Raw genomic sequence first — 24875 nt, 5'->3', positions numbered from 1 at the left:
TAGAAATGTGGCATGGATAAAGTCCTGAAAGATAGTGAAAAATCCGTAAGCCAAAAGTCTGTAGATTTGTTTTGAGATGTAACTTTATGAAGATGCAGCAGGGGAATTGCTGCTGTTGTTATGTTGTAAACATCAAGTGAGAGATCAGAATGAAGGGAAAGTGGTGATGGAGTGTATAGATTACTGAGGAGATGACTTTACTAGCATGCTCAATGCAGTTATTTAGAGTTAGCTGAGATTTAAAAAAAAAAAAAAAATCCAGTGAGAAACACTAGAACTGCTAATTATACCTTAAGATTAATAGTTTTAACAGGTAATGCTGTCATCAGAGCTGAAGACCAGTGAAGCATTTCAGAAAGCGTCTGGGCTGTGTAAGCAATAAAAATAAAATAACATGAAATAAATTCTGGTTTTTGATCTGTCACTAGGTTGCAGACCCTTGTTGATCCTTTGGCAGCTACATTAGAACTGTTTGACTGCTCAGAAAGAGACTATTACTGTGTTAATTTAGCTAATTTGTGCCTCATTGACTCAATCTTTCTTTATTGACATTTAATGTAGAGAGATGGTCCCACATGTTAAGAGTTACAAAAATAAAAAATATAATAAGAAACAACATTTTCTTTCAGATCAGGCTGCCCTTGGCATATCTTTCCATGATATACATGTCTGCAAACTATTTTTCCACAAAAATAACATGGAAGCCATTCAGATATTTCCTTTTTTCTACATGTTAAATATATACCTTGCTATTGTTGGCGAAGTAGAAAAAGCTGCTACAGTGAAACAGAGAAGCTGCTAAATGTTCGTGATCTGGGATGTGCTAATCCATTTAGATGTTGTTACCAGGAAGATCAGCTGTCTGAATTATAAAAGTATCTGCTATAGACATTCTCTTGGAAAAAAAAAACAACTGGGCATAATGTGAAATTCAGTAAAGCTGACTGTAGACAAAATCAGCAAAAACTCATTTAGTTCGGAATAACAGGGAAAGATAAACAGTGCTTTGTTACCTTCAGCGCTCGTATGTCATTGTAACTGCTACGGCCGGGCGAAGAATACGGGAAGGAAATGAAAGCAAAGTGCTCACTGTGAATACTTCTCTTCCATGATGTATTTAGCCAATCAGATGTCAAAATTCAACATTCATTATCGAAGAGCTTACAACCTCTTATGATGATTTTGAGGAAGATTGATAAGCTCACTTTTCCTGACATAGATAACCAAACACACAGTAGGTAGCGAATCATGTAGACGGCATTCCCAGCACCCAAACCTTTTATCGTCAGCACTGAAATACATTATCTTCAGCTGAGCAAACAGAGTCAACAAAGCATAAAATGTTTATAGAGAAGAATATATAAAGGAAGGAGAGGTGTGCTCCATGGAAGGTAGCTCAGCTCGGTGGTCAAGCAGGCAGGTTCCAGTTGGTAACGCAGGTGCATTGAGTATATGAGAGGCTGCCAGAGACTGAGAAGTTAGAATCAGATTTAGCAACAGGATAAAAATAATAAATAAGTGACTGTATAGGTACAGAAGGAGGACACTTAACAGTTTGATCGTCATTGCATTCTATATGTTGGAAAAAGGGAATGACGGGCGCTTTGTACCATAATACAACGCTTTGTACAGACACTTGGCGATGGGGATTTTGCAGGTCTGGTTTTCATGGTTTTCATAGCACACGGCCCTTACGAGTTGCAGTGCAGTCATCTAAATCCTGTAAAACAAATAAATCTCCTCTTGTTCTCTTTATCTGACTTCTACAGACTAACCTTTAAAAAGGCGATAGAATTGCATCTTACGAGGGTGTGGCAAATACAGTGTATAAAATATTGTTTCATATTTTGAAGAGGCGAGCAATTTATTTACAAACCAAACAAATCCCTTAGAGAAGGTCCACTAGGAAACCTTTCCTTCCGAATTATCAAATTTTTCTCCTCATCAGCACTTAAATCCCAAGCACTCTTACTCCCTTCTTGGCTGGGGCTTTGAAGGATTCCTGGCTGCAGCTTATCACCCGAAAACTGACAGTGTAAAGAGGATGGCATGTCCCGGGAATGCTGACAGAGCCAGAAACTTGGGCAGCAAGGCAGCAGTAAGCTGCATGCCCTTCAGTCCAGCTTGTAAAGTCCTCTGTGCAAGGGCTCTTGTAATGGCTTGTTTTGTTGCTTTAAAATAGAGAAGCCTGGTTGGTTATGACTGTACTAGAGTGGTAAAAGCTTGAGTGATCCTTGACTTCTAAGACCTTTTCCTACTCATTTGTAGGAACAGATATGTTAAGCAATAATAACAAAGAAAAATATATGTGTGTGTGATATATACCTGACATTTACACTGACCTTTATTTCTTATGCCTAAATAAGTCAGTTTTCTTGTCACCGATGCATTTCAGATCTGGGATTTTTGTTGTTGGCCTGATTAGTTATGGGCTCTCTCTGACCCTGTTGCTTCTTGAATCCTTCTGTGAGATGAAATTTGTTAAACTCTTGCCACTCCCTACGTGCTGTTTGGAGTTATTTTCCAGCAGTAAGAACAGTGAGCAGTCCTTGAATACTGCTAGGAGCTCTTTAAAAGTGCAAAGCCATTTTTCATTTTTTATTTCTTTGTTGTTTTTGTGGTGCAGCATAGAGCCTAGAAATTCTGGCACAGCTTATGTCTTAATCCTTTCTTTCAGTGCTATTTCCTCTCTTTTTGATTTTCTTTAATTTAATATTTTTGTAGCGATTAGACTTCATTGCTTTGGTGAATCCTGATATCTACTCCCCACCCCTCCCTCCTTATTATTGAGGGGCACAACATGTGTTCTCTTGTGATATGAGAAGATTTTAATTAGTGTTTGTATGAACATTCGTAATACTTTTGGTCTGTGTGAAGTACACATGGCTTCATCTGAAGAGCTGTTTTGCTCCACAGATTTGAGGGATGTCCTTTACTTCCATTTGTTCGCTGAGGTTATTTTTGGAGTGGGCATTCGAATTTCAAAACTCACAGATAACATTTAACAGGAAGTGTGCTTCAGAAGTGAATTTAATTCTGTTTTTTGTAGCTATATGAGAGAACCTTAGAAATAAGCAGCTTTCTGTTGTGAGGGATGCAAGAAAATTATTTTCAGTTGTGGTGTTGTGTCCATACAGCTGTAGAATAGTACTTAATGGGGGGAAAAATGAGACACTGAGAGGACAATCAGGTTTTCAAAGCTCTTTCAGAGGTGTTTTGATTTTAATACGATATATTATCCAGGCTTGTAAGGGACTTTGAAAAATCACACTGTGCGCATGTTGGTAGCTTAATAACCTTTGTAAATCTAATTTTACATCACTTTCTCAGCAAGAGATAGAATTTAGCTCTCAGTCTTGTATTCAGAGATCAAAAAACCTAGATTCAAGCTTGATTTAAGTTTTGCCTGGCTTTGGTGAAGTCATTTCATCTCTGTTTCTTCTTCCATCTCTTGCCTGTCTTATGTAATTGATGTTCTTCAGAAACACTCTGCTATATTGCATCAGTTGGTTCCATCATAATATCATAATTAATCAGGATGGTTACGATGAGTTTGAATACCTCATACCTCCTTTGTGTCCCCCTCTAAAATGGGGATGGTGATTTTGAGCCTTTTTGAAATCTGTTACGTGGCTTGTGGCAGGGTTTGCCCATGCACCCAGAGCCCGTGGGGAAGCTCTGCCAGGATGACAGGGCCTTGGAGCTGCCGTGGGCTGCCCAGCCTGCCGTGCCCTGCTGCGTGCAGTGTGGTTGAGGTGTCCTACAAAACCAGTGCGTGATGCCCGTGTCTCCCATTCTCTGCTCCCGATTCCTTTCTTCACTGAGACTTTTGCATAACTAACCAGTTAAACCCGTGTCCTAGTTTTGGCTGAGATAGAGTTAATTATTCCTCTTAGTAGCTAGACTAGTGCTGTGTTTTGGATTCAGCATGGGATTTAGTATAAGAATGCTGATAATACCCTGATGTTTTCAGTTGTTGCAAAGAGATCAAGAAGATTCCAACTCTACATGTCTTGCCCGTGTGCAAGAGGCTGGGAGGGAGCAGAGCCAAATTGGCCAGTGAAATATTCCAAATCATGTCACGTCATGCTCAGTATATAAAAGAGAAGCAGCCGGGGAGGAGGGGGTTCTCTCTCCCTTCTGGGATTGCGCTTGCAGAATCTTGGTATTTTGGGATCGCTATCTGGGAACAGGCTGGGTACCAGTCAGTGGATGGCGAGCAATCTCATTGTGCGTTACCTGCTTGTACCATTATTGTTTTATTTCAGTGAAAAAACTGTATCTCAACCTATGTCTCTCCCTTTACCCTCCCCATTTCACCCCCGTGCTCTGGTGGGAGGGTGAACAAGCGGCTGTGTGGTGTTTGGCTGCTGGCTGGGTTCAAACCACGACTACTCAGTTTTGTCCTGTGCAAGCTGACTGCTCAGGGTGTAGACTCCCTGGACAGTGACATACATCAGAGGGGCTGGGTATGATGAGGGGTGGATCTAGGATTGAACCTTTGAAAAATTGCTGGTTACTAACATTTGATCTTATATATAAAACTAAATATTATGTGGGTATCAGAAGGAATCTGTCATGAGCAAAGATTTACATCTTACAAATATTTAAATGTTAAAATTATGAATTCTTAAGTTAATAGTCTCAAGAACACACAAGAGTAAATTTTGTCTGCTACAAACTGACACAAATAACTGAAAATACCATTTACTGCTTGATGACCAGCTTTGCTTTTAATTTTTAAAAACTATCCTCAGGAATAAGTGGTAAAATATGAGATTAAGTTATCCATTTTGTGGGTTTATTTTTTCTGTTGACACAGAAGAAAGCTTCTACAAAATCCCAAATTATTTATTTTATTTTTTTAATGAGCTGAAAAACCTCAAAATATTTTTATTTTAATTGGGTTGAGTGTTGTCCTGTGGAAAAGGCAGAGTTCATTTTGGTATAAGCTTTCTATGAGTATGTTTTTAATGTATTATTTACTTTGAGGTTTATGCCGTTTTTCCTGTCTTCCTGCTGTGTGATCTTGTTCACAGGAAAGGGGGCCATTTTATACTCATAGTGGTGAAAAATTTTCAGGACTTAACGTGCAGTTTTCTTGTAGAACTTTTTAGCAATGTTGTGATTCAGAGACACACAGCTCTGGAAGAAAATACATTTGCTGTGACACTAATAGCATTACAGTATATACGTTCAATTGGATAGTGAATTAATAATTGCTTAGTTTTGTGCTATGGTGGAATTTAATATATTCAAAAAATATTAAATGTATAGTATTTTAGCTTCATTTTGCAGCAATGAGCATATTTCACCGATGGCATCTTCTAGGCATAATCTGTAAAGTGAACTGCAAATCAAGATGCATGCTGATGCTGGAAGACAGACTGTAGCGCTGCCAGTACAGGGTAGAGAACCTGGAAAACTCCCAAGTGCTGTTATCACTAGTTTAATCATTCAAGTTTTGTTTTCATACTCACGCTGAGGGAGATCCTTGCCCCAAGAGGCAGTGGTTTTTCTGGGTTGCCAGCGCCAGGATTTTCAGAGAGATGTGCAGTTTCTGATGTTATCTCAAGCCAGCAGGAGATGCAGGTGCAATGGGCTTTTGGAGGTTGGCCTCTACTGAACGTAAATCAGCAAAGACAGTGTTCTTGTGCTTTCCCACTTCGATGGAAGGATGAACAGTTGATATTCACAACAAAAAGATTTACTGCACAAAAATTAATGTGGAAAATATATAGGAAATTATTATTTAGGACAACTTTCTTGACTTGAGCCGGTTTTGGTTAAAAACCCCCTTTTGAAATAACATGGGAATCTTGTTATGACTTATAGCCACATATAGACAAACCCCTCTTTTGACAGGTTCAAATTCAACTTTAGCTTTGAAAAGGTAAAAGTTCTTATTAGTAAAAAGTGTATAAACTATGAAAAAGCAGTTTTTTTCTTCTTTTTCTCCTCCTCTTTCCTTTCTTTCTCTCAAAAAGAAAGAAAAGTGTTGTTAGACTTGACAGGTCTACTTAGGAATGATCTTGGGAGCTGCACCTGAAGGACACAGTTGCAGGGACCAGTCAGAATTGCATTTGGTGGGCACGAGGCAGCTCCTGCCACAGAGCACACCCCGACAGCCTCCGTTAGACCATGGGGCAGCGATCAGCTCGGTTCTGTAGAGTATTCCTGAACTTAACTCAGCTTAGACAAGGCTGTCTAGGAAAGGCTAACAATATTCATCATACCTTCCTCTTTCCTCTCGTTATCTTTTCTGTTACTCTTCACACTTCTGGCATATCTTTCCATTCCTCCACCCCCTCCCATTCCCCAGAAAAAAAAAAAAAAACCACAACAAAACAGTTTTGCTGACTGGTGACATTTAGCTTCAGAAATAAATTGCAGCCCAATTAATTTCATTAAACACATTTATCTTGCTCTTCTGTTGCTGTGTGGTCTTGTTATCAAGCATCAGAGCAGTCACTCCGCTCTGTTTTGCTCTTACTTCCCCAATGGAGAGTTCTGTACCAGTGTGAGTGCATAAATTAAATCCCCCCTTTTTCCAAGACTAGTGGGCTAAGTAAGTATACATTTATACCGTCACTAGATTTTCTTCAGTTTTTTTGCTTAATTAGGCTTATATTCCCAGGAATTTTAAAAAGTTAAATCAAATAAAGTGTACCAGTTAAATATTTATTCCTTGATACTTGCTCAGAAGAATGTTCTGTGTTACACATCACAAACCAGAATATTGTGACATTGACATTGATCTCTTAGTCCATTTACATGACTAATGATTAAAAATGTTAAGCCCACTACCTTTAAAACTAGTGAAAAAAACAACATCTTTGTTTATATTAAATTCCTCTCCCTTTTCACAGAACTATTCCATTAATGTGTGTACAAAGCTTTGCATCTGATACAATCAAGGATGAAGTGACTCTAACCTAATGAAGAATTCATCCTTTGTCATTCTTTTGGGAGATAGCGGTCTTGGTGGTTTTTGTTTTGTTTGGGTTTTTTTTAATGTTTAGTTAATGGACACGTTTAAGAGGTAGCTGTGCTAAGAAAACAGGAACTGTGAAATAACTGCTGGGTAATTCTAAGATTGTAAGATAGTCAATGCAAACCTTTACGTTAGTGAGGTGTTTGCTAAAGCTTTCACCTGGTTTGAGGTGCAGAACAGTTATAGTTTGACCAGGTCTTTGCAAAGTATATGCTGCTATCTAGGAGAACGCTACTTAAAGATAGCTTATTTTTTAATTTAACTTTCCCCCTCTTAATTTGGATTTCAGCGTTCAGACTTTCTGAGTAGAACTGGATAACAATGTAGCCATAGGAATCATCCAATATTGTAATACCTAATGCTTAATTTGGAGAATGCACTCAAGTGAGCAGTATTCAAGTCATATGCATGTATATGCAGAAAGACACCTACACTTGTTCTGAAGGAAAATACTTTTTTGTATATTGGTTTTGATCTTTAATCTTCTTTTGTTAATTGAGTTTAAAGAAAGGTAAAAAGAATAAAATTATTTGAATGACTAGCTTGGAATCTTTGCCCACTGTTAGTTCCCACAGTATCGCTTTCTTCACTTTGTGGGTTATATACAGTTACAGTCTACATATTGCCCAATTTACCGTGGTTTACAGAGAAAAATTTAAGCATTCACAGAAGGTTCAGTTTCTGCTTTATTTAGTTTTCTTAGTGAAATCTATAGAGTCCTGAAATTCTTTAAAGGCTTTATAGAGATCAATGTTTTGAAATTAAAGCTGTATTTTCTGTCATAGGAACTTCAGTGGTTTTGTGTAGTCGGGCAGGCATATTTATACATTTATGCTAGTCCTAGGTTCCTGAGCTTAGGAATGCCTGAAGTGAGGACTTCCTCATGATAAGCTGATGATTACAAAGATCTAGCAGGAATTCAGAACAATCTTTGCATCTCTAAATCTAACGGCTTTTCGGACTTCGTGTAGATCCTTGTTAGGAGAAGAATGAATTGGAAGACCTACAGCAGCTGTATAGTATATAAAATGTTTTACAGCTTAGGGTGAAAGAAAGTCTGCATTCAGAAAACTCTTTAGTGCTGTGCATTTTCTTCCAATAGTGTTTTTCTAACAAAACATGTTACAGATAAAGCATGTCTAATACAGACAGACACCTATCCTAAAATAAAAGCCAAGACGCTGCTTCTTCACCTCTAGTCTTCACGAGCGTGAAATGCACATCAGAAAACAGTGATACCTGTAATCACCAAGGCAGTGCTTGAGGCTTTCAAAAGTTCATGTACTGAACATTGACTGAAAGGAGGCGTTCAGTATCTACATACTGCAGTGGTCCTTTCAGACTGGAGCTGCTTGTTTCACTTGTGAAAGTATTGCAGAAGGGCACGTTGATAAAAGTTTACCTGACTATTGCCAGATAAGAAACTAATAATACCGGAGTAATAAATTGTATATTCTTGTGATTCTGTGAATTAGAATCTAATTTTTTTAAGTGGGTGCATTAGCAAGATAAAGCCTCTGTAAAATGCTCGTAGGAGTACTTAGAATGGCAATGTAATCCCTTTCCACCTAGGTTTTAAACTCTGAATGTGAGGCTAAATTCTCCCATTGCAGGTAATAGTGCCATTTTTTACCATCATCTCGACAACCTTGCTGGGCTAATCAATACCTTGTCATCAAATAGTTTGGGATAAAATCATGCATAGCTGCTAGAAACAGTGTGTTTTGGTTCTATATCCTCCCTCCATTTCTTCTGGTGTCATATAAAAATTAGCTAATGTTTTATTCATATTATTAAAACAGGAAAATCTAATGGTAATGAATTTCTGTGTGTCTGAATTACTGTCTTGTCTGAGTTGGTTTAGGTAATTGCATCAAATTTTTGCTAAAACCATTCACTATAAAGAGAATTTCTTTACTACTTTTTATGACCCAGAGATGGCCAAACGTTGTTTTCTTAAGTGGAAATTGCTTACCTGAAAGATGCATAAGCCTGTCACCTTTCTTTACTGTCAATCCACACTTAAAAATTGATGATAAATAAACCTAACAAGTATTATCAATAATTCTAATCAAGCTTTGAATAAATAAAACTGGCAATGATCTTCACCTGTAGATACACCACCTTTCCTCAGACTCGGTCGCATTTTACTCGTCTGTGTTTCCTGCTCTGGTGGCTTCACCTTGGCAGGGGGGTTGGAGCAGTGGGATGAAAAGCTCATGCGTCAAGACCATGACAAAGCACCCGTGCAGCGTTTTGCCCTCTCTCACGCACCCTTTCCCAGAGGCACCACCAGCATCACTGAGGGCTCAGCTGAGCCCTGAGGTGGGGCCATGGCGGAACCATCTGGAACCAGCGTGGGGGAGCCTTGACCTCGCCTCACAGCGGCCGCTGCCGACACCCGGGTACGGGCACCCAGTGCCCCTGTGCTCTTCTGACTGAGGGACCTTGTGCTTTGAGAAAGCTGCTCCTTTCCCACACAGAAAAAATGCATTTTGTGTATTTTTTTTTCCTGGGTGAAGCCTGGGTATGAGGAACATGTAGAAAAACCATCTGTTGAAACAACTGGAAGAATTCTGTGAGAAACGTTCTTATCAGCAAGAAGTTGGAAATTAAAATTAGAAGGCAGTTAATGACTAAAGAACCTGCATTAGACTTTGAAGATAATTAAGTACTAAGAGATATTCCAGATTACTTATGAAAAACTTTAAATTTATGAAGTAATTTTGTGTGGGCTATTGGCTGGCTGGCAGCAAAGTAAAAATAGACATTTATATGCAGAGAAGGGAGGTGGCTATCCAGAATCGTTTCACCAAAAGCAATAAATGAATGAAAACAACCATTCTGTGAAGAGAAACATCTGAAATTACTTTAAGTGATGGTAAGAATGAGACTGGTTATCTTTTCCTGTAAATGTTGTTGCTGACTGCAGAGTGGAAAGGAATCGAGACTATATAAAATGATGCAGAGTGCTTAAAACACGTTTGCGCAGCTCTGAATAAGCTTACTGAACCTCTAGTATCATTATATTTGGAGTGACAAGAAAGATCCTCGCTTCAGATATGAGGAGGGAAATTGGACGGGAAGCCAAGAAAGCCCTTTTGAGAAGGGAGAATATTGAATAAGACTTTGTCTAGACAAACAGGCTAAAATCTATTACTGCCTGCAGTTTTCAGTTTTATATTGCTTTCCCCTGTTTTATTGGTGTGCTTAATTTTATCAGTGTTTCTCAGCTATATTAGAAGCAATAGCCAAAGTCTGCTTTGTATCCTGTCATGGAGACTTGTGTTGTGAGGTGTAACAGTTCTCATAAACCCTGGATTATTCTTTGTAGTTTGCATATATACTACTGTCAAAACCGAAATTGGGATTTAGCCTCAAGTGCTCCTGAAAATTTGATTGGTTAGATTATGATGAACATAACTTCAACAACATGAACATAATTCCATAACTTTTATATTGGAACATTGAAAGCGTAGTCAGTCTTATCAGGCTTTCACATAATTAACAGACAGAGAGCTCTGCAGATTTTTTTTCTTTTGGTCAATTTGTCCAAATCTATCTTTATGTCTACCACTTTTCCTTAGAGTTACGTTGTTACAATCAAGTAGGAACTTAGATACTTTATGAATGTTCAATTACTCTTTCTTGCTATCAAAAGAATGAATGCAGTATCTTTCATACATCAGTGGAGTTTTACATTAAAACTAGATAGCATTTCCTGCCTTTATTGAAAGTCTGAAATCTCATTCTTCTGATAGTTAGGCACAATCTAACTTTCCACCTGATTTTATTTACAGCTTGTTCAAAGTAATTCGGGTTTTGTGCCAATGCTGTCTCTTACTTGAACGCTTCTTTGTCTTGCATGTGGTTTTTTTTTTTTAAATAACAATATACATTTGTTGCTGTCTTGTTGCTTCTTTGCTTTGTTTGTTTGTTTTGGGTTTTTTTTTGGTTTGTGGGTGGTGGGGCTTTACAGATATTTTGGTAGGGTTTTTTTGATTGGGCAAGATACAAGGCAGCTTCTTTCACAAACTAGTCATGCAAAGATAGATGGTCAGAATTTTGGTGCTGCAGCATTTTGTTTTGAAAAGACTGAGATAGAATAGGTTTAAAGGAGTTGGTGAGTTTAACCCATAATGCTTAGGACAAGCCTGGAAATGATTGTACAAAGACTAATAATCTTAATGCCATCTTAATAAAATTAAGCAGGGATTGTGTAACCATCGTTATGGACCTGTCACGCCAACTTTTTTGACCGGTTGGTCCCAGATGCAGTGGACTTGGCAATGGTAGAGTACAACTATTTCAGTCATTAATAAGAATCTCCTATTCTCTTCCTTAATCTGTGCAATTCTGGGGGAAAACCAAAACCAAACAAACGCTATTGTTAGATCAGCCTTTGCTTTAGATGACTTATAATTTTGATAAAGCAGCTGGAGTAGTTTTTTATATTTAGCAAAGCCTTTGTTCTTTCCAGAGAGCAGTATAGTCACTTAAAATTCAGAGATAGATTAAGAGCAAATTATCTTAAATTTGAAAATGAATTTGCTGGAATTTCACAGTGAAATATTGCTATTATTCCATTTCCTAAAGCAATTAACATAGTTTTGATGAGTCTACATTTATTAAGATAATGTGTCCAGCTCTGGAGCCCTTAGCACAGGAAAGCCATGGACCTGTTGGAGCAGGTCCAGAGGAGGCCATGAAGATGCTGGAGCCCCCCTGTGAGGACAGGCTGAGAGAGTTGGGGGGTTCAGCTGGAGAAGAGAAGGCTCTGGGGAGACCTTAGAGCAGCCTCCCAGTACTGAAAGGGACTGCAGGAAAGGTGGGGAGGGAGCCTTTGTCAGGGGGTAGGGGGATAGGACAAGGGGTAACGGTTTTAAACTAAAAGAGGGTAGGTTCAGAGTAGATATAAGTAAGAAATGTTTTATGATGGTTGTGGAGAAGCACTGCAATGGGTCACCCAGAGAGGTGGTAGATGTCCCCTCCCTGGAAACATTCATGGCCAGGTTGGATGGGGCTTTGAGCAACTGGATCGAGTTGAAGGTGTCCATGCCAATGGCAGGGGGGTTGGGCTAGATGGCCTTTAAAGGTCCCTTCCAACCCAACGTTCTATGATTCTGTAATTCTTTGTCAGAGTTTCCAACTGTATCTAAATCTGTATCTAGCTTTAATGTAGTTCAGTAGTAAGACTGCATTTTCCTTCCTAGTCCACATCGCATCACATGGATCCTAAGTTTACTACGTTGACAGTAGAGTACAGAGTTAAACAAGCCCTCGGAATTGAAGAGGCATGTGCCCTTGTAAAGCTTCAGCTGTGCCAATGCCACATGAATCAGTTGTCTTCACATCAGAGTATTTGTTTGCTTTTAAGCTGTTAAGCTATATATCTAGTAAAAATAAGACTTGGGAAAGGCTTGCAAGAACAATTGCTAGAGAAGTGAGGATAAGCCGTGAGTAGATGTTAAAACGGACTGTGACACTATTTACAAATAGTGCATGTGAGTAGATAGTTTACTCATAACAAATACTCCTACTCATACCCAGCACACTGAATTATAGAAGTGGAATGTATTTATAAGCATAACAAAATACAGAGAGGTGTGATAACAAGCCATCCATTTTAATAAGGAATTAGAATTCTGACCTAATTCTTTCCCAGTAGGATTTATTACTAACTTATAAATAACTTACAGGTATAAGAAATGGCAATGAGGAATAAATTAACAGAATAAACAAAATGCTCCGAGACTATCAGCCCCTGCTGTTACCATATTCTCAGGGAAAGACTGGAAGAGAGTGGTATTAACATCTGTGCTCAGGTTTATTTTCTGGCTGGCTTAACTCCATTAAAGAGTTGAGTCTGGGGATGGATAGGGTAGGTGAAAATGATAGTTGTGTGTCTGATGTTTATTGCTGTGCTTCACTGATGTCTTGGTGAGGGGAGAGAACTGCAGGTATAGCATGCAGTTGCAATCTACATTGACCTTTCTATTACCTAAGAAGTTTTGGCATGGTTTGCCATAATGACTGATTGAGTTTTGGTAACTCGTGACTTTCCATTGCAAGTGGATCGGAGGAACGAGAAATACAGTGTGATCTCTCTTTCCAGTTTTTGGAAGTAAAGGAAGTCCATACAAATCTTCAGCTGTGCATGTTGGCTTTCTGTTCAACAGGTGCTTTCATACACTGGGATGTGAGTGTGCATGTGTATATAACGGCGTCTGATGTTCTGTCCTTCCACACATTATTAGAAAAGCTGGAGAACTGTCAAAATTGCCTACCATAATACTTCATGCCATCATCCCGGAGAAGAGTATTTGTTTACTGCTTTTAGCTGAGCACTAATAGATGTGTCAATTATACTGTGTTAGTTCTATACGGGTCCACTCTAAATGCGCTTGAAAAAAAGTAAAGAAACAATTTCTAACCAAATCTTCACATGATTAGTATCAAATTTGCAGGGGGCCTTTTTTTTTTTTTTCTTATACTCTAGTCATTTCATTCTTCAGGGAATATGGCATTTTCAAGCTGCCAAGGAGTATCTTCATTTGAATGTACATCTGTCTTTCTCTTTTGCTTAGATTGAAAATCTGCTCTGAGCCTGGTCCAAAAGAACGGGCTGTAAGTGGTATCTTTGGCAGGGTCTGGTTACAGCAGCACTGATCTGAGCTATATTTTTCTGACTGTTTGCTCACTATGATAGTGTACTAATGAGTTTATTCCCTTCTCTTTGTTCATGCAGCTTGAAGTTGAGGTCACAGATATAAGTGGGAAAACAATTGATGGTCCAGTCCGCCTAGATATTTCTGTTATCGATCAAAATGATAACAGGCCAATGTTCAAAGAAGGACCCTACGTTGGTCATGTCATGGAGGGATCCCCTACAGGTAAGTCCATACCAATCGTATCTCTGTAACTAATGCCTGAACAAATTCTGTGTTGATAAATGCATTATTATTATCATATTGTACAACTTTTCCTGCTGACTTTGTGGCCCACTGAATCCTTCTCCTGCATAAAGAGGTGGGAGCAGCCCTTTAGGACAACAGGTAATGGGTTTTGAAAAACGGTCAAGTCTCTACAGGAGAAAAAAAAAAAAAAAAAAAAAAAAAGAAGAAGAAAAGTAACATAGTATGGAATGAAAGCATTGATTTAGGTTTGCACTTTTTTATTAATATCTGGAATCAGCAAAGACAATTCCTAGGATATCATTCAGATTACAAACCAAATAACACGTACAATTTCTGTTCAGAGTGGGAATTCCATCTTTGTTTTTGTAAGGCTGGCTGCTGGAAGGGTCATTTTTATTTGTTTATATAGCATGAGGCTGGGCAAATAATAAGAATAAATGGAAAGCACGCTATGAATATGCTAATACTGTAGGGCAAATTGAAACACTAACAGTTACTTGTGTAAATGCAGATACAACAGTTGCAACAAAATAAAAACACATTTCAAGAATTAAAATTAGTAATGAAGATGTTCTGGTTAAATACATTGTTGATTTTGTCTGATGACGAAAATTCTGTAAGATAAGTTGTTCCAAATTTCAATTTGGGTAGAACCATCATAGCTAAACTCTTCCTGCAGATGAAGGCTGAATTAGTTTTTCTTTAACTGTTATCCTCAGCTGTTGTGAATTTTATTGTGAATTATTAAACAGCTGTTGCATTCCTCTTGAGATGTATTTCCACTGCATTCATAAGCAGTAATTGCATGATCAGGTCATGTTATGGAGTTAACCTGGATCTCGGTAAAAGAAATCTAAGACATAGAAGCTGCTATTAATATCAGTGGAGTGACAGTGATTTAATTGAGATCAGAGTTGTGGGTTATATATTTGTACGTCTTTCTATACATCATTGAACACAAGGCCTTACCCTCCTTTATCTAGTTGAAGCTGTGAGTATAGGCATAAGGTTTTGGCTGTATAGGCAAAATGAAATATTTGGGAAAAAAAAAAAAGGAATCAAGTATATCCTATTTTTATGAATATTTAATATTCATTGAAGCTTAATGTGGTGACAGGTGCTCTGTTTACTCTGAACAAGGGTAGACATTGCCTTTCACTGCCTTGTTTTACATACTGATAGGACTAGAAGTTAGTCTTTGTCCTTATTTTATTATTTATGTAGTTTCTAGTAATCATGTAACCTTTTTTGCGTTTTCACATGTAGTTGCCAGTGTTTGACAAGCTGTAGGTATGAAATGCATTATGAGCCACTCTTTAATCAGATTAAAATGAGTTTCCAGGTAAACGTTCATTTTCTGTCCTTGTGACAAGCTTGTAATGAACCAACTGACGATCTTTTCATTCAAACAGGAATTGTGTTTCATACTTGTGGGTATGGCTGCAAGTGGAACACTAACTCTTTTCTGTTGTAGGTCACTAGTACATTCTTAATTTATTTCATATATTGATCATTTATTCAGAATTCAAAAGAAACTTCCTTAGACTGTCCTACTTCCCCTTCACTCTGTGTTGTAACAATAATTTCATAATTATCTGAAAGTATATTGTAACAAATGTCAGATATTCCTTTTCACAGTCAGTAGTATGTACCAGAGTGTGACTATCTATGGGATTGAGGGACCAACTTCATTACGTTTTCATTTAAACTAAACCTTCTTGTCATGACCACGTAGATACACATACCCAGACCACTGAGTAGAAGGGCGTAGGTTTAGTAGATTCGCATCTCCTAAATCCAGAATTTCAGTAAAAGAAAGTGGCGCCAAACAGCTCAAACTCTGCAGGGTTTAAGCTTAAATGCTGCTGGTAGTGTGTGAGCTCTGGGTGTGAGCTGTGAGCTCCTGGAAGTCTGTCACTGCCCTCAGCTCTCTACACCAAAGAAGTTTACAGCTTTTATGTACGACGTGTCCCTCCCAAACTATATTGAGTTTAATGTTTAACTTTGTTAATTCCAGGTTATGGGACAATATTTAACTGTTTGTTACCTCCTGTATGTTCTTTCTTTACTCAAACTCTATAGCAAGTTTATTTTCTCTGCCAAGGATTTTTACTTTTTTTATTTAACTGGCAGTTCCCTATTTTTGCTCATCTATAAACTAACCCTGCTTTTCCTTTTTTTCCCTCTTTCTATTGAAGCTTGTTTCTGATTCAGTAGACATGTTTCTCAGTGCAGCTTCCAGTGATTCTTCTATAATGGTTTCCATCCATTTTCTCTTGCCGCACTTTGGTATTTATCCATGTAACATTTGGCATTTTGAATACCTTACCTGTTAGTCAAAGTTTGAATAATTTTTCTCAACTTTATCTTTTTCTTATCCTCTCCCTCTTTCCCCCAGGTATTCATCTCATTAAACTTCATAACCTCATTTTCCTGGTGTCAAGAACACCAATACCCGCAAAATTACTTTGTGCAAAAGTGAACCTGTAGAATCAGTGTTAGGTAGAATTTGACTATTTCTCCATGCAAATGGCATCCAGTCAACCAAGGTTTCATGTTGTTTACACCTGTTTTCCATAGTTCTTCAAATTTTATGGTATATGTCTTACAATTATTCATCAGGTTCTGCTGTCTTGCTGCTCCCAATCAATAGTTGTACTGCACAGCTTGATAGAAATCTTTATGTGCGTGTGTTTGCATGTATGATTCCTGATTCCTTCTTTTTGTATTAAAATTGTATTGTATTTCTTTTTTGAAGTTCCAAGAGAAAGGCTTTGCGTTAGATGCATGACCTTATTTTCTATCACAGCCATCTTCCTTCAAGCTATGAATCAAACCCATTTACTGAAATAGTCTTCTGCTGAAAAATAAAAAACCTGCTGGCATAGGCACCTTGTATCTGTCTTCATGATCACTGGGTCAGACTGCAAATGTCCATGGATTGCAAGAATTCTGTGACGAGAGATGTATATTTATGTAAAGATATACTGCACTGTGAAACTTGTCAAAAGGATTTTGAGGCCTTGTTAAGGGATTTTTATGATATTACGCCCTCGTTTAAAATTATTCATTACTGGATTCCTGGGTGTTTTCCTGTGGGGCCATAATTTCAGTAGTCACAAACCCAAAGGAGTTTTCTAGTGACTTTCTCCTTATTTATTGGCTCTAAAATTGTACTTACACATTGTCTATTATTCATCAGAAATATCAGAGATTTACTAATAAATAAGTCTTGGAGAGAGTTAGCATCACAAACTTAAATGTATAAATCTGAATTTTAATATTCAAGTGAATGTTTGTATTGGACTTTCTTGATGTTGCTGTAAGCTTTTGATTGTTTTTCAAAATTACTTTACTCTTTAATGACTTGAAGGTTTAGTTCCTTAATTAGGGAAAGACACAGAAGTTACAGTGAAATGTTGTGCCAAGCACGTTTTAAGGGGACCCTCCTTTCTCTGCCATTGGAGATGGGTACAAGTAAGAGAAAAAAAAAAAAGAAAACATGGAGATTGGGTGTAATTTTTTGTATTTATTTAATCTGTCTGTGAATAATTACAGAATCTTTTGTGTGTAGTCCCAGAGAGGATGTGTTTTTGTGGTGCGTTAACACATTTTCTGTGTTACTAAGGTCATTGATCTTTTTCTGTGTGATTTTTTTTTTTTTTTTTTTTTTTTTTTTTTTTTTTGAACTCACAGTAAATACCACTGGTTATTTGGACATCTACAATTTGTGTGTCATCACTTTACTAGAGAGGCAAATACCTGGGCGTAATTACTGAGAATATAAACTTGTATATTCATTACATCAATAAATACTCATACGGATTTTAAGCTGGGGGATGCCGTGGCTTATAATTAATGATAAAAATATGTGAATAATAGGTGATCTAGTAATGTATTTCTTTCCTGATATATCTTTCCTGGAGAAATTTCATTATATAGTTAGTTACAGTTAATTAGCTGTTTTCACGGAAAATTGTCATATTCCTGGAAATAGCCTAGAGTCAAATTCTAACAAAAGTACATTTCAATATATGCTTAAAGTGACTGTAGATGTTTTCAGATTTCTGCGAGGAGGTCTTTTCCTGGACAAACTGAGAACTTGGAGGCTATTTATTTAGTAAATAAATAAAGACCAATAGAGAAAGAGTTTGCAATTTTTTTTTTAATTTATTAAGACTAATTTCTGTGTGAGACTGAAGTCAGCATATATATATATCAGGAAAATAATAGTTGAACCTGATTCAGTGACACCTATGGCAGTTTTTCTACTGACTGTAATGGGTTTCGTGTTAACTGTACTGCTGAATTCTCACGTTTTTGTTTTATGAGTTATGACCTAGTTTATTTCCTATAATCTCTGATCTATCCAGCTGCCAACTCTAGGGTTTTCTAGGTGTCCCGCTGCAGATTTACTTCAGTACATTAATGAGAATGACTGTAATCTTATGGATTACATAGGCAGGCAGAAACATTTGGACATCTCGGTCTTTGAAAGTTGGAAAGCGAAGGCTGGTTAAATGAACTTGGCAGCCATCTCATTTCACTTGCTGGAGGCATTTAACAGAAATTATTTTAAACATATTTGACGTTATGTGACTTGTAACAATATGCTGCAAGCCCAGTGGGGTAAAATCTTAACTGCAGTGGTTGGGAAAATTGCTTGAGAATTGCATTTAAAAAAAAGTAACTCGTTTTCCATGATGTACAATAGCCTGGATACATTGCATTCTAGCCAGGGAGCCCTAAACCGGGACTGATAGATGTCTATAAATAATTGCTAGAAATAAAGGGACATTTGAAGACATTTAGAGAGGAAAGAGAAGGAATTAAGAAGAGTAGCCTGGAGGGTTGTTCAGTATCATAACATAATAATTTGTAAAAATGGATAAAGCATGAGGAAGGGTCTGAAGTATCATTGATAGCTATGCATTGAATAACAGTGTGTGGCTATCATTCAGATAAATGAAAACTTTCTGTAGATGGTGTTTTCTTATCGAGAGCACCTTGCCAGGAGGTGTTTTTGTTTGTTTGTTTGTTTGTTTTTTTCTGCACTTAACAATAACAAGGAATAACAACTTCACAAATGAATATAAATGAGATTGGATGTGATAGATGAGAATCAAAAGATGGCAAGAAAAGCAAACTATGGTCAGGCTGGCCAGCAAGGTGGCAAGGATATATAAAGCTTCTTTGATATGCACCTGTTTTCATCTTCGATACATTTAAAATATTATGGTAGTATCTTCTGGAGTGTGGTTGGTTTTTGTTCTTGGTAATACCTGCTGGTTTGTGGAATAAGAAGGTTACCAAAGCTCTACAATGAATAGAATGTCATTGAATTTGGTGAAGTCTCCAGATCTACTTCTTCCTTTTGACTTATAAATCCAGTATCATGGAGGAAAAATATAAGGGTGCTTTTAAGGGTTTTATTTTAACCCAAAGATTGAAATTACAAATATATATATATATATATTTTTAATTTAAATCACAACCATTAGAAGAGAACAGGTAAAGGGTATGGTTCCTTTTTATCTAGGTAAAAGTAGTATCTGAAATTTCCCAGTGGCTTCTGATTCTCCCTGCATCAGTGTTAAGATGATATTTCAATCTTCGTCACAAAAGTTAGCGCGTTCTGCATGTGCGTACATTTGTTCATAATTTGGTGGTTGGTTTTGTGTTGTTTTTTTGGGGTGGGTTTTTTGTTTGTTTGTTTGTATTGTTTTAATGCATTGCACGCATTTTAAAAATAAAAATACACTTCCTGGAAGAATAAATTGGAGGGGGTAGTTCAGGATACCAGATTCTAAATAGCCTGAAAAACAAAATGTTATCAACATAAGCACCCCTTTAGAGCACGTAGGGTGTGGGTTGCATGTATTTATTGTGCTGATGATTCTTACTGTGCTGAATTTTACTCAAAGTATGATAGTGAGATTTACAAAGTTTCCAAGGTTTCACACAGAAAATCTGCAATTGGTTTAGTGGGATGCAACCACTGTGTAAAATTATTTCACAAAGCAAAATGCTCCCTAAGCAAAGTAATCTGGGGCAAATACTTGAAAAACAGTTTGAGTGTAGATAGAGTTCATGACCATAAAGAGAATAAAATCCAGAATGTTTGAGTAAGAATTGCAGAAAAAAGGTAATAGAAGCAAAGAGGTATATTTCGATGGGTTTCAAAGTGTACTTTAAGTAAAGGCACATGCTTGAAATACTGCTGTCACTGATGATGGCCTTAAAACTATGAAAAGAATGAGTTCAAGACAGCAGCAGAAATGCTTTTCTGCTTACAGTCTATAAGGAGAATGAAATACTCTACGAATGCTTTTTTACATTTCTTGTAATAAGAGAATTATGATGAACTCTTTGGGGTATTTAGCTTAAAAAAATTTTAATATTGCCACTGGGTTTACCAAGGAAATAAGAAACTAACATTTAATTTTCGTATGCTGGAAGCTTGCATATATGTTTTGTAGAAATGCTTTGTAAAATACAGGAATTTTGATTATTTTAATACTAGAAAATAAAATCTCAGAATGGTTTGGAAGGGACCTTAAAGACCATCTAGTCCCAACCCCCTGCCCTAGGCAGGGCCACCTTCCACTAGCCCAGGTTGCCCAAAGCCCCGTCCAACCTGGCCTTGAACCCTGCCAGGGAGGGGGCAGCCACAGCTGCTCTGGGCAACCTCTGCCAGTGTCTCTGGACCCTGTGCAATGTGCAAAATATTGCACTTTGTTATGAATATTAATTATAGGAGTCTCACTACATCATAAATTAAGTCCTTAATAGCCTGCCTGCTATATGCCTTGGTCCCAGTTGGGTGAGCATGATGTGCTACCCCAAGGATGTATTTCACCTATCTTGTATTTATTATACTGATATGATCCAAATCACTTTTTTTTCTCTTAAGCTAAGCAAAATAAGATTTCATCCTGATTTTTTTTTTGTTCTTTTTTGTTTAAAAACAAACAGCAGCTTATAAAGACGTGGTTTATCTTTATATCCTGTGTGTAAACCAGAGCTCTGACTATAAAAGAACTGTTGAAAACTTAAGTGTTTGTTAGAACCTGTCTTTATGGATGGTGCTTTAGAATATTTTTGAAGACCTATCAATTAATTTTTAGTTTCTTTCTGTTGGCTGCAAAAGGTATGTAATGAGTGAGCTCATTATTTCATATTAAAATATTCATACTTAAAAAGTCAGCAGTAGAAAACTTAGAAGTATATATAGATCTGAACTGCAAAGCTGAAATGTCTTGATAAATCCACCTCAAAAACATCTGAAAATTAGATGTTTGAACCTGAGGTTTTTTGATTTGAAGCAATGTCTCCTGCGGAGTTACTTTAATTTTAGAGGAGGTTTGAAATGTCGTGTGTTACACATTTAATTCTGAAACACCGCTAGGAACTGCTGTAGAAAACAAATATAAATTGGTTCAAGGAATTTGATACATTCAGGGAGAAAAATTCATAAACAACTCGGTTATTCAGCACGATAGGACTTAAAGAGACTGTGGCCTAGAAGCGCTCTGAGTTAGAGGAAACAAAAGAATAGAGAAAAGTCTATCTTTGGAAAAACAAGCCTTTATCACATACATTTTCATTAGTCCTCCACTGCTGGAGATGGGATTCTAGGCTTTGGGCATAACTCAGCATTGCAGTTTTTATGGTGTTTTGTGTATGAATGTGTGTAGTTTTGTGCATACTTTAAAAATTGTGGATGGCAAACTGTCAGCAATCTTTTCTCAGGATTAATCATCTGCATTTCAGCAAAAATGCACTTGCTGCCTTGAAGTTTTTTTGTAATCTAGCCTGTAAATGTAACGGATGTGAACTAGGTAGAAACATCTGTAATGTCAATATTTTAATTTTCAAACAGAAGCCAGTTGGCTAATTATGCATAGCTGCTTTGTATATCCCAGTAGGAATTTGTTCTCAAATCTGTGCGGGATAAAATATAGCTGTATATGAATGTGGGTATTGTGTGCATGTATATATGTATATTTTTACACATTACATATACATACGATATGTATACATTACAGAGAGATGAACATATACAGACACACAAATACTTAAATGATGCTTTAGCAGGCCATAGGGATCCTGGTATGTTTTACATATACGCTGTATATGTATGTGATGACAAGAAAAGAAATGTATTTATTAATAATGTATTGTATTGTGACAGACAGAGCTGTACATCCAGTCCAATCTGCCTGTGTTTTTTGGAAGAAGCTGAGAGGAATAACCCATTAAAGTATTATCCAGTGATTAACAGGTGCCCAGCCATGCAAGTGTGGTTAAACCAGTACATTTTGAGCAAATTAAAATAATCTCATGTGTAGCAATTAGCAGTTCACTCAAACTGGGTATGTGATATGAGTGTCTGGAAGCAGGAGTCTGCAGTTCACTCCAGGGTTCAATTATTCTTGATTTGCAACAGAAAGAGGTTAGAGTCAGAAAATGCTCCAGACCAGTCTTAGGTGCACAGGTCAGAGAGACTGGTCCGTTTGAGAGGACTAGAAATGATGAGCCACCCTCCTCTTTCAGACAGAAAATTCCCTTTGACTTTCTTCTTTTTACTGTACAACTGATTTGTTTGCTCACTGCCCCTCCTGCTAAAATGAGCCTTCATCTGCTTTTCTGTAGTCGCGCACAATGATATATCAAAAAACGGTGTTACGGCCAGATCAGTGTTAACGCTTCACGTTAAAGGTCATAAAAGCAGTATGGTCTCTCTATCTTGGACGTTTCATGCAGTACAATGTTCATACTTCCGCGCACAGAACAGGGAAAGAGCGTTGGTAAGCTCTTTTGACTCTTCTTACATTATAGCCCAGGTTCATTAAATAAAAATAAGCATGTTGCTTAATTAAAGAACAAATGAATTTTTAAAAAAACACGCTGGAGTCCTTGCTGGGTACTGAAAAACGAGGTCTCGAGTGAGTTTGTGTAATGCAGTATGTAATTCTTTGCAAGGGGAAATTTATGCATTAATAAATTTTACCAGTGGCTTGTGCACCTGGGCTTTTGCACCTGTTTTATGCATCTACTTCTGTCCTCTCAGAAAAGAGAAGGATGGGCTTTAAAGGTTCGAGCCGTTTGGTCTCACGAGACAACCTCATCCATATAATCGTTTAATTGGAAGATACTGTAACGCCAGGAAAACGTATCTGAATAAATGCATTGCTGTGTGGCATGCTGCAGAGGAGGAGGATGCCCCAGCCTGCTAGATAGGTTTTATTAAGGGTATAAAACCTCAGATTGTGTTGATATACTTGTAAATCACCATTTCTGGATATTGTCTTTCCACCACCTGTTTGCAGGCCAGCAGCCCTGCAGGCTATATGGCGAGTTGTGCTTTAAGTCCGTGGACTGTCAGCATCCACACCGCTGTATTTCATTCAAGCCCTTTAAAGTGCATGAAAAAGGTGATAAATCCTCACAACTTGCAAAGATGTGCCATAAATTTATTATATGATTTGGAGACTGATGGCAGCAGATAAAATAGTTGAAGCCCTACACCCCCTTCCTTGTCCTCGCGCTCAACTGGACGTAAATCCTGGAGTTGTGTTACCAGGTATTAGAACAATGGGACATCATTTCCTTTGACAGTAATGCTGTGGTGTGGCCAACACTCCAAGAGCTAAATGGAAGAAAGCCTATAAATTGTCAGTGCAGGCAGGATTTGTTTGCCTTGCCATGCAATGCCAGGATCAGTCAATAGACAGATCCATACCACGTTTATTGTGAGAGAGACACGTAACTGAATTGAATACTCATCACTTCAGAATGGTAGGATTATTTATTCCCTTGCAGGTTAATCTGATTGTTTATCCCAATTTATCCCAATAGTATTTGAAAGATATTATCAGCTAGATATTGTCTTTTTTTTTTTTTTTTTTTTTAAAAAAAAAAAGAGAGATATGTTTTTAAACTGCTGGTTCATGTTTTTCTTTGCATTATTCTCCCGTTTCTCCTTTTATTTTCTGTCCTCACAGTCCTTCTTTTCCCACTGTTAAATACAGTGCCTGGGGTCTAAAATTGTGGTCTCTAGGCCCGTGAAGTCAAAGAATAGTTGTACATTACGTTTGTAAGACTGAAAACAATTGTGATAGGAAAAGAAGCCTTAGTGAGAATGAGCAAACAGTAAAAAATAGAATAATGATAGATAATCTATTTTTATAGTATTATAAGTGATTTTTTTCTTTATAGAAATTTTCAAGATAGTTCACTTGGCTTACATATATTGAGCAAAACTTCTAGAAAATGTAAGTCCTTGATTTCTTCATTCAGATTATGTCTTTCAAGTACAGAAAGTGTCTAGCTTTGCATGCGGCTATCCATTTGCACACGTAGTTGCACTAAATGCAAACATACTTCTGTGTAAAAGCTTCCCATGGCTGTCCACAAAAATAGATGGGGAATTACATTTAATTTTAGAAATCAAGTTCCTATTAGTGAGCAGCACTAACGTGCTTGAAAGCAAGCAAAAGAAAGCCCACTTTTGTACCTCAAGAATATTCTGGTAAAGTTGAAAAGCTTATTATTGTGTTTCTTAGAGGGGAGAAAAACCACAAAGTTGCTGTCAGCTGGTATATAAGATAAGCAAAGAACACGTGACTGATCTAGAATCCCACATAAGAAATGTAATAGGTTGAAGGTGAGATCTGGCAGTGGTACAGATTTACTTTCTATCCATCTTCTGCTGGTGTATGTTGGAAACTCCCAGTAGAAATTTCTTTTAAATATGGATCTGAGAAAATAGTACCAGATACATATTGAAGACGGTGAGTTTTGGAATACAAATGAAGCTCATCAATATGATTTAAGCGTGCAGCAGTAAAACATGGTTGTTGTTATTGCAATTGTTATCAAAAGCTTATCCTACATTTTTTACGTGGTTCGAAGTTAGACTATATCATAAAACTCTAAACCTAGAAGGGGAAAACAAACAA

General features: G+C 37.3%; 1 protein-coding gene across 2 annotated transcripts in view; it reads left to right on the top strand.

The window, feature by feature from the left end:
- Positions 1 to 24875, top strand: part of CDH13 (cadherin 13) — a 518101-nt gene that overhangs the window by 279888 nt on the left and 213338 nt on the right. For both annotated transcript variants that reach the window (XM_026856742.1, XM_026856741.1), the window contains exon 6: positions 13743 to 13887. In XM_026856742.1, the coding sequence (XP_026712543.1) occupies positions 13743 to 13887 (145 nt within the window). The remainder of the gene's footprint in view (positions 1 to 13742; positions 13888 to 24875) is intronic.

This window comes from Athene cunicularia (genome assembly GCF_003259725.1).
Source record: "Athene cunicularia isolate RWA chromosome 11 unlocalized genomic scaffold, athCun1 chr11_part1, whole genome shotgun sequence".
Taxonomy (NCBI): Eukaryota; Metazoa; Chordata; class Aves; order Strigiformes; family Strigidae; genus Athene; species Athene cunicularia.
The sequence above is the reverse complement of the archived record's forward strand: the minus strand, read 5'-3'. Positions and strand labels throughout refer to the sequence as shown.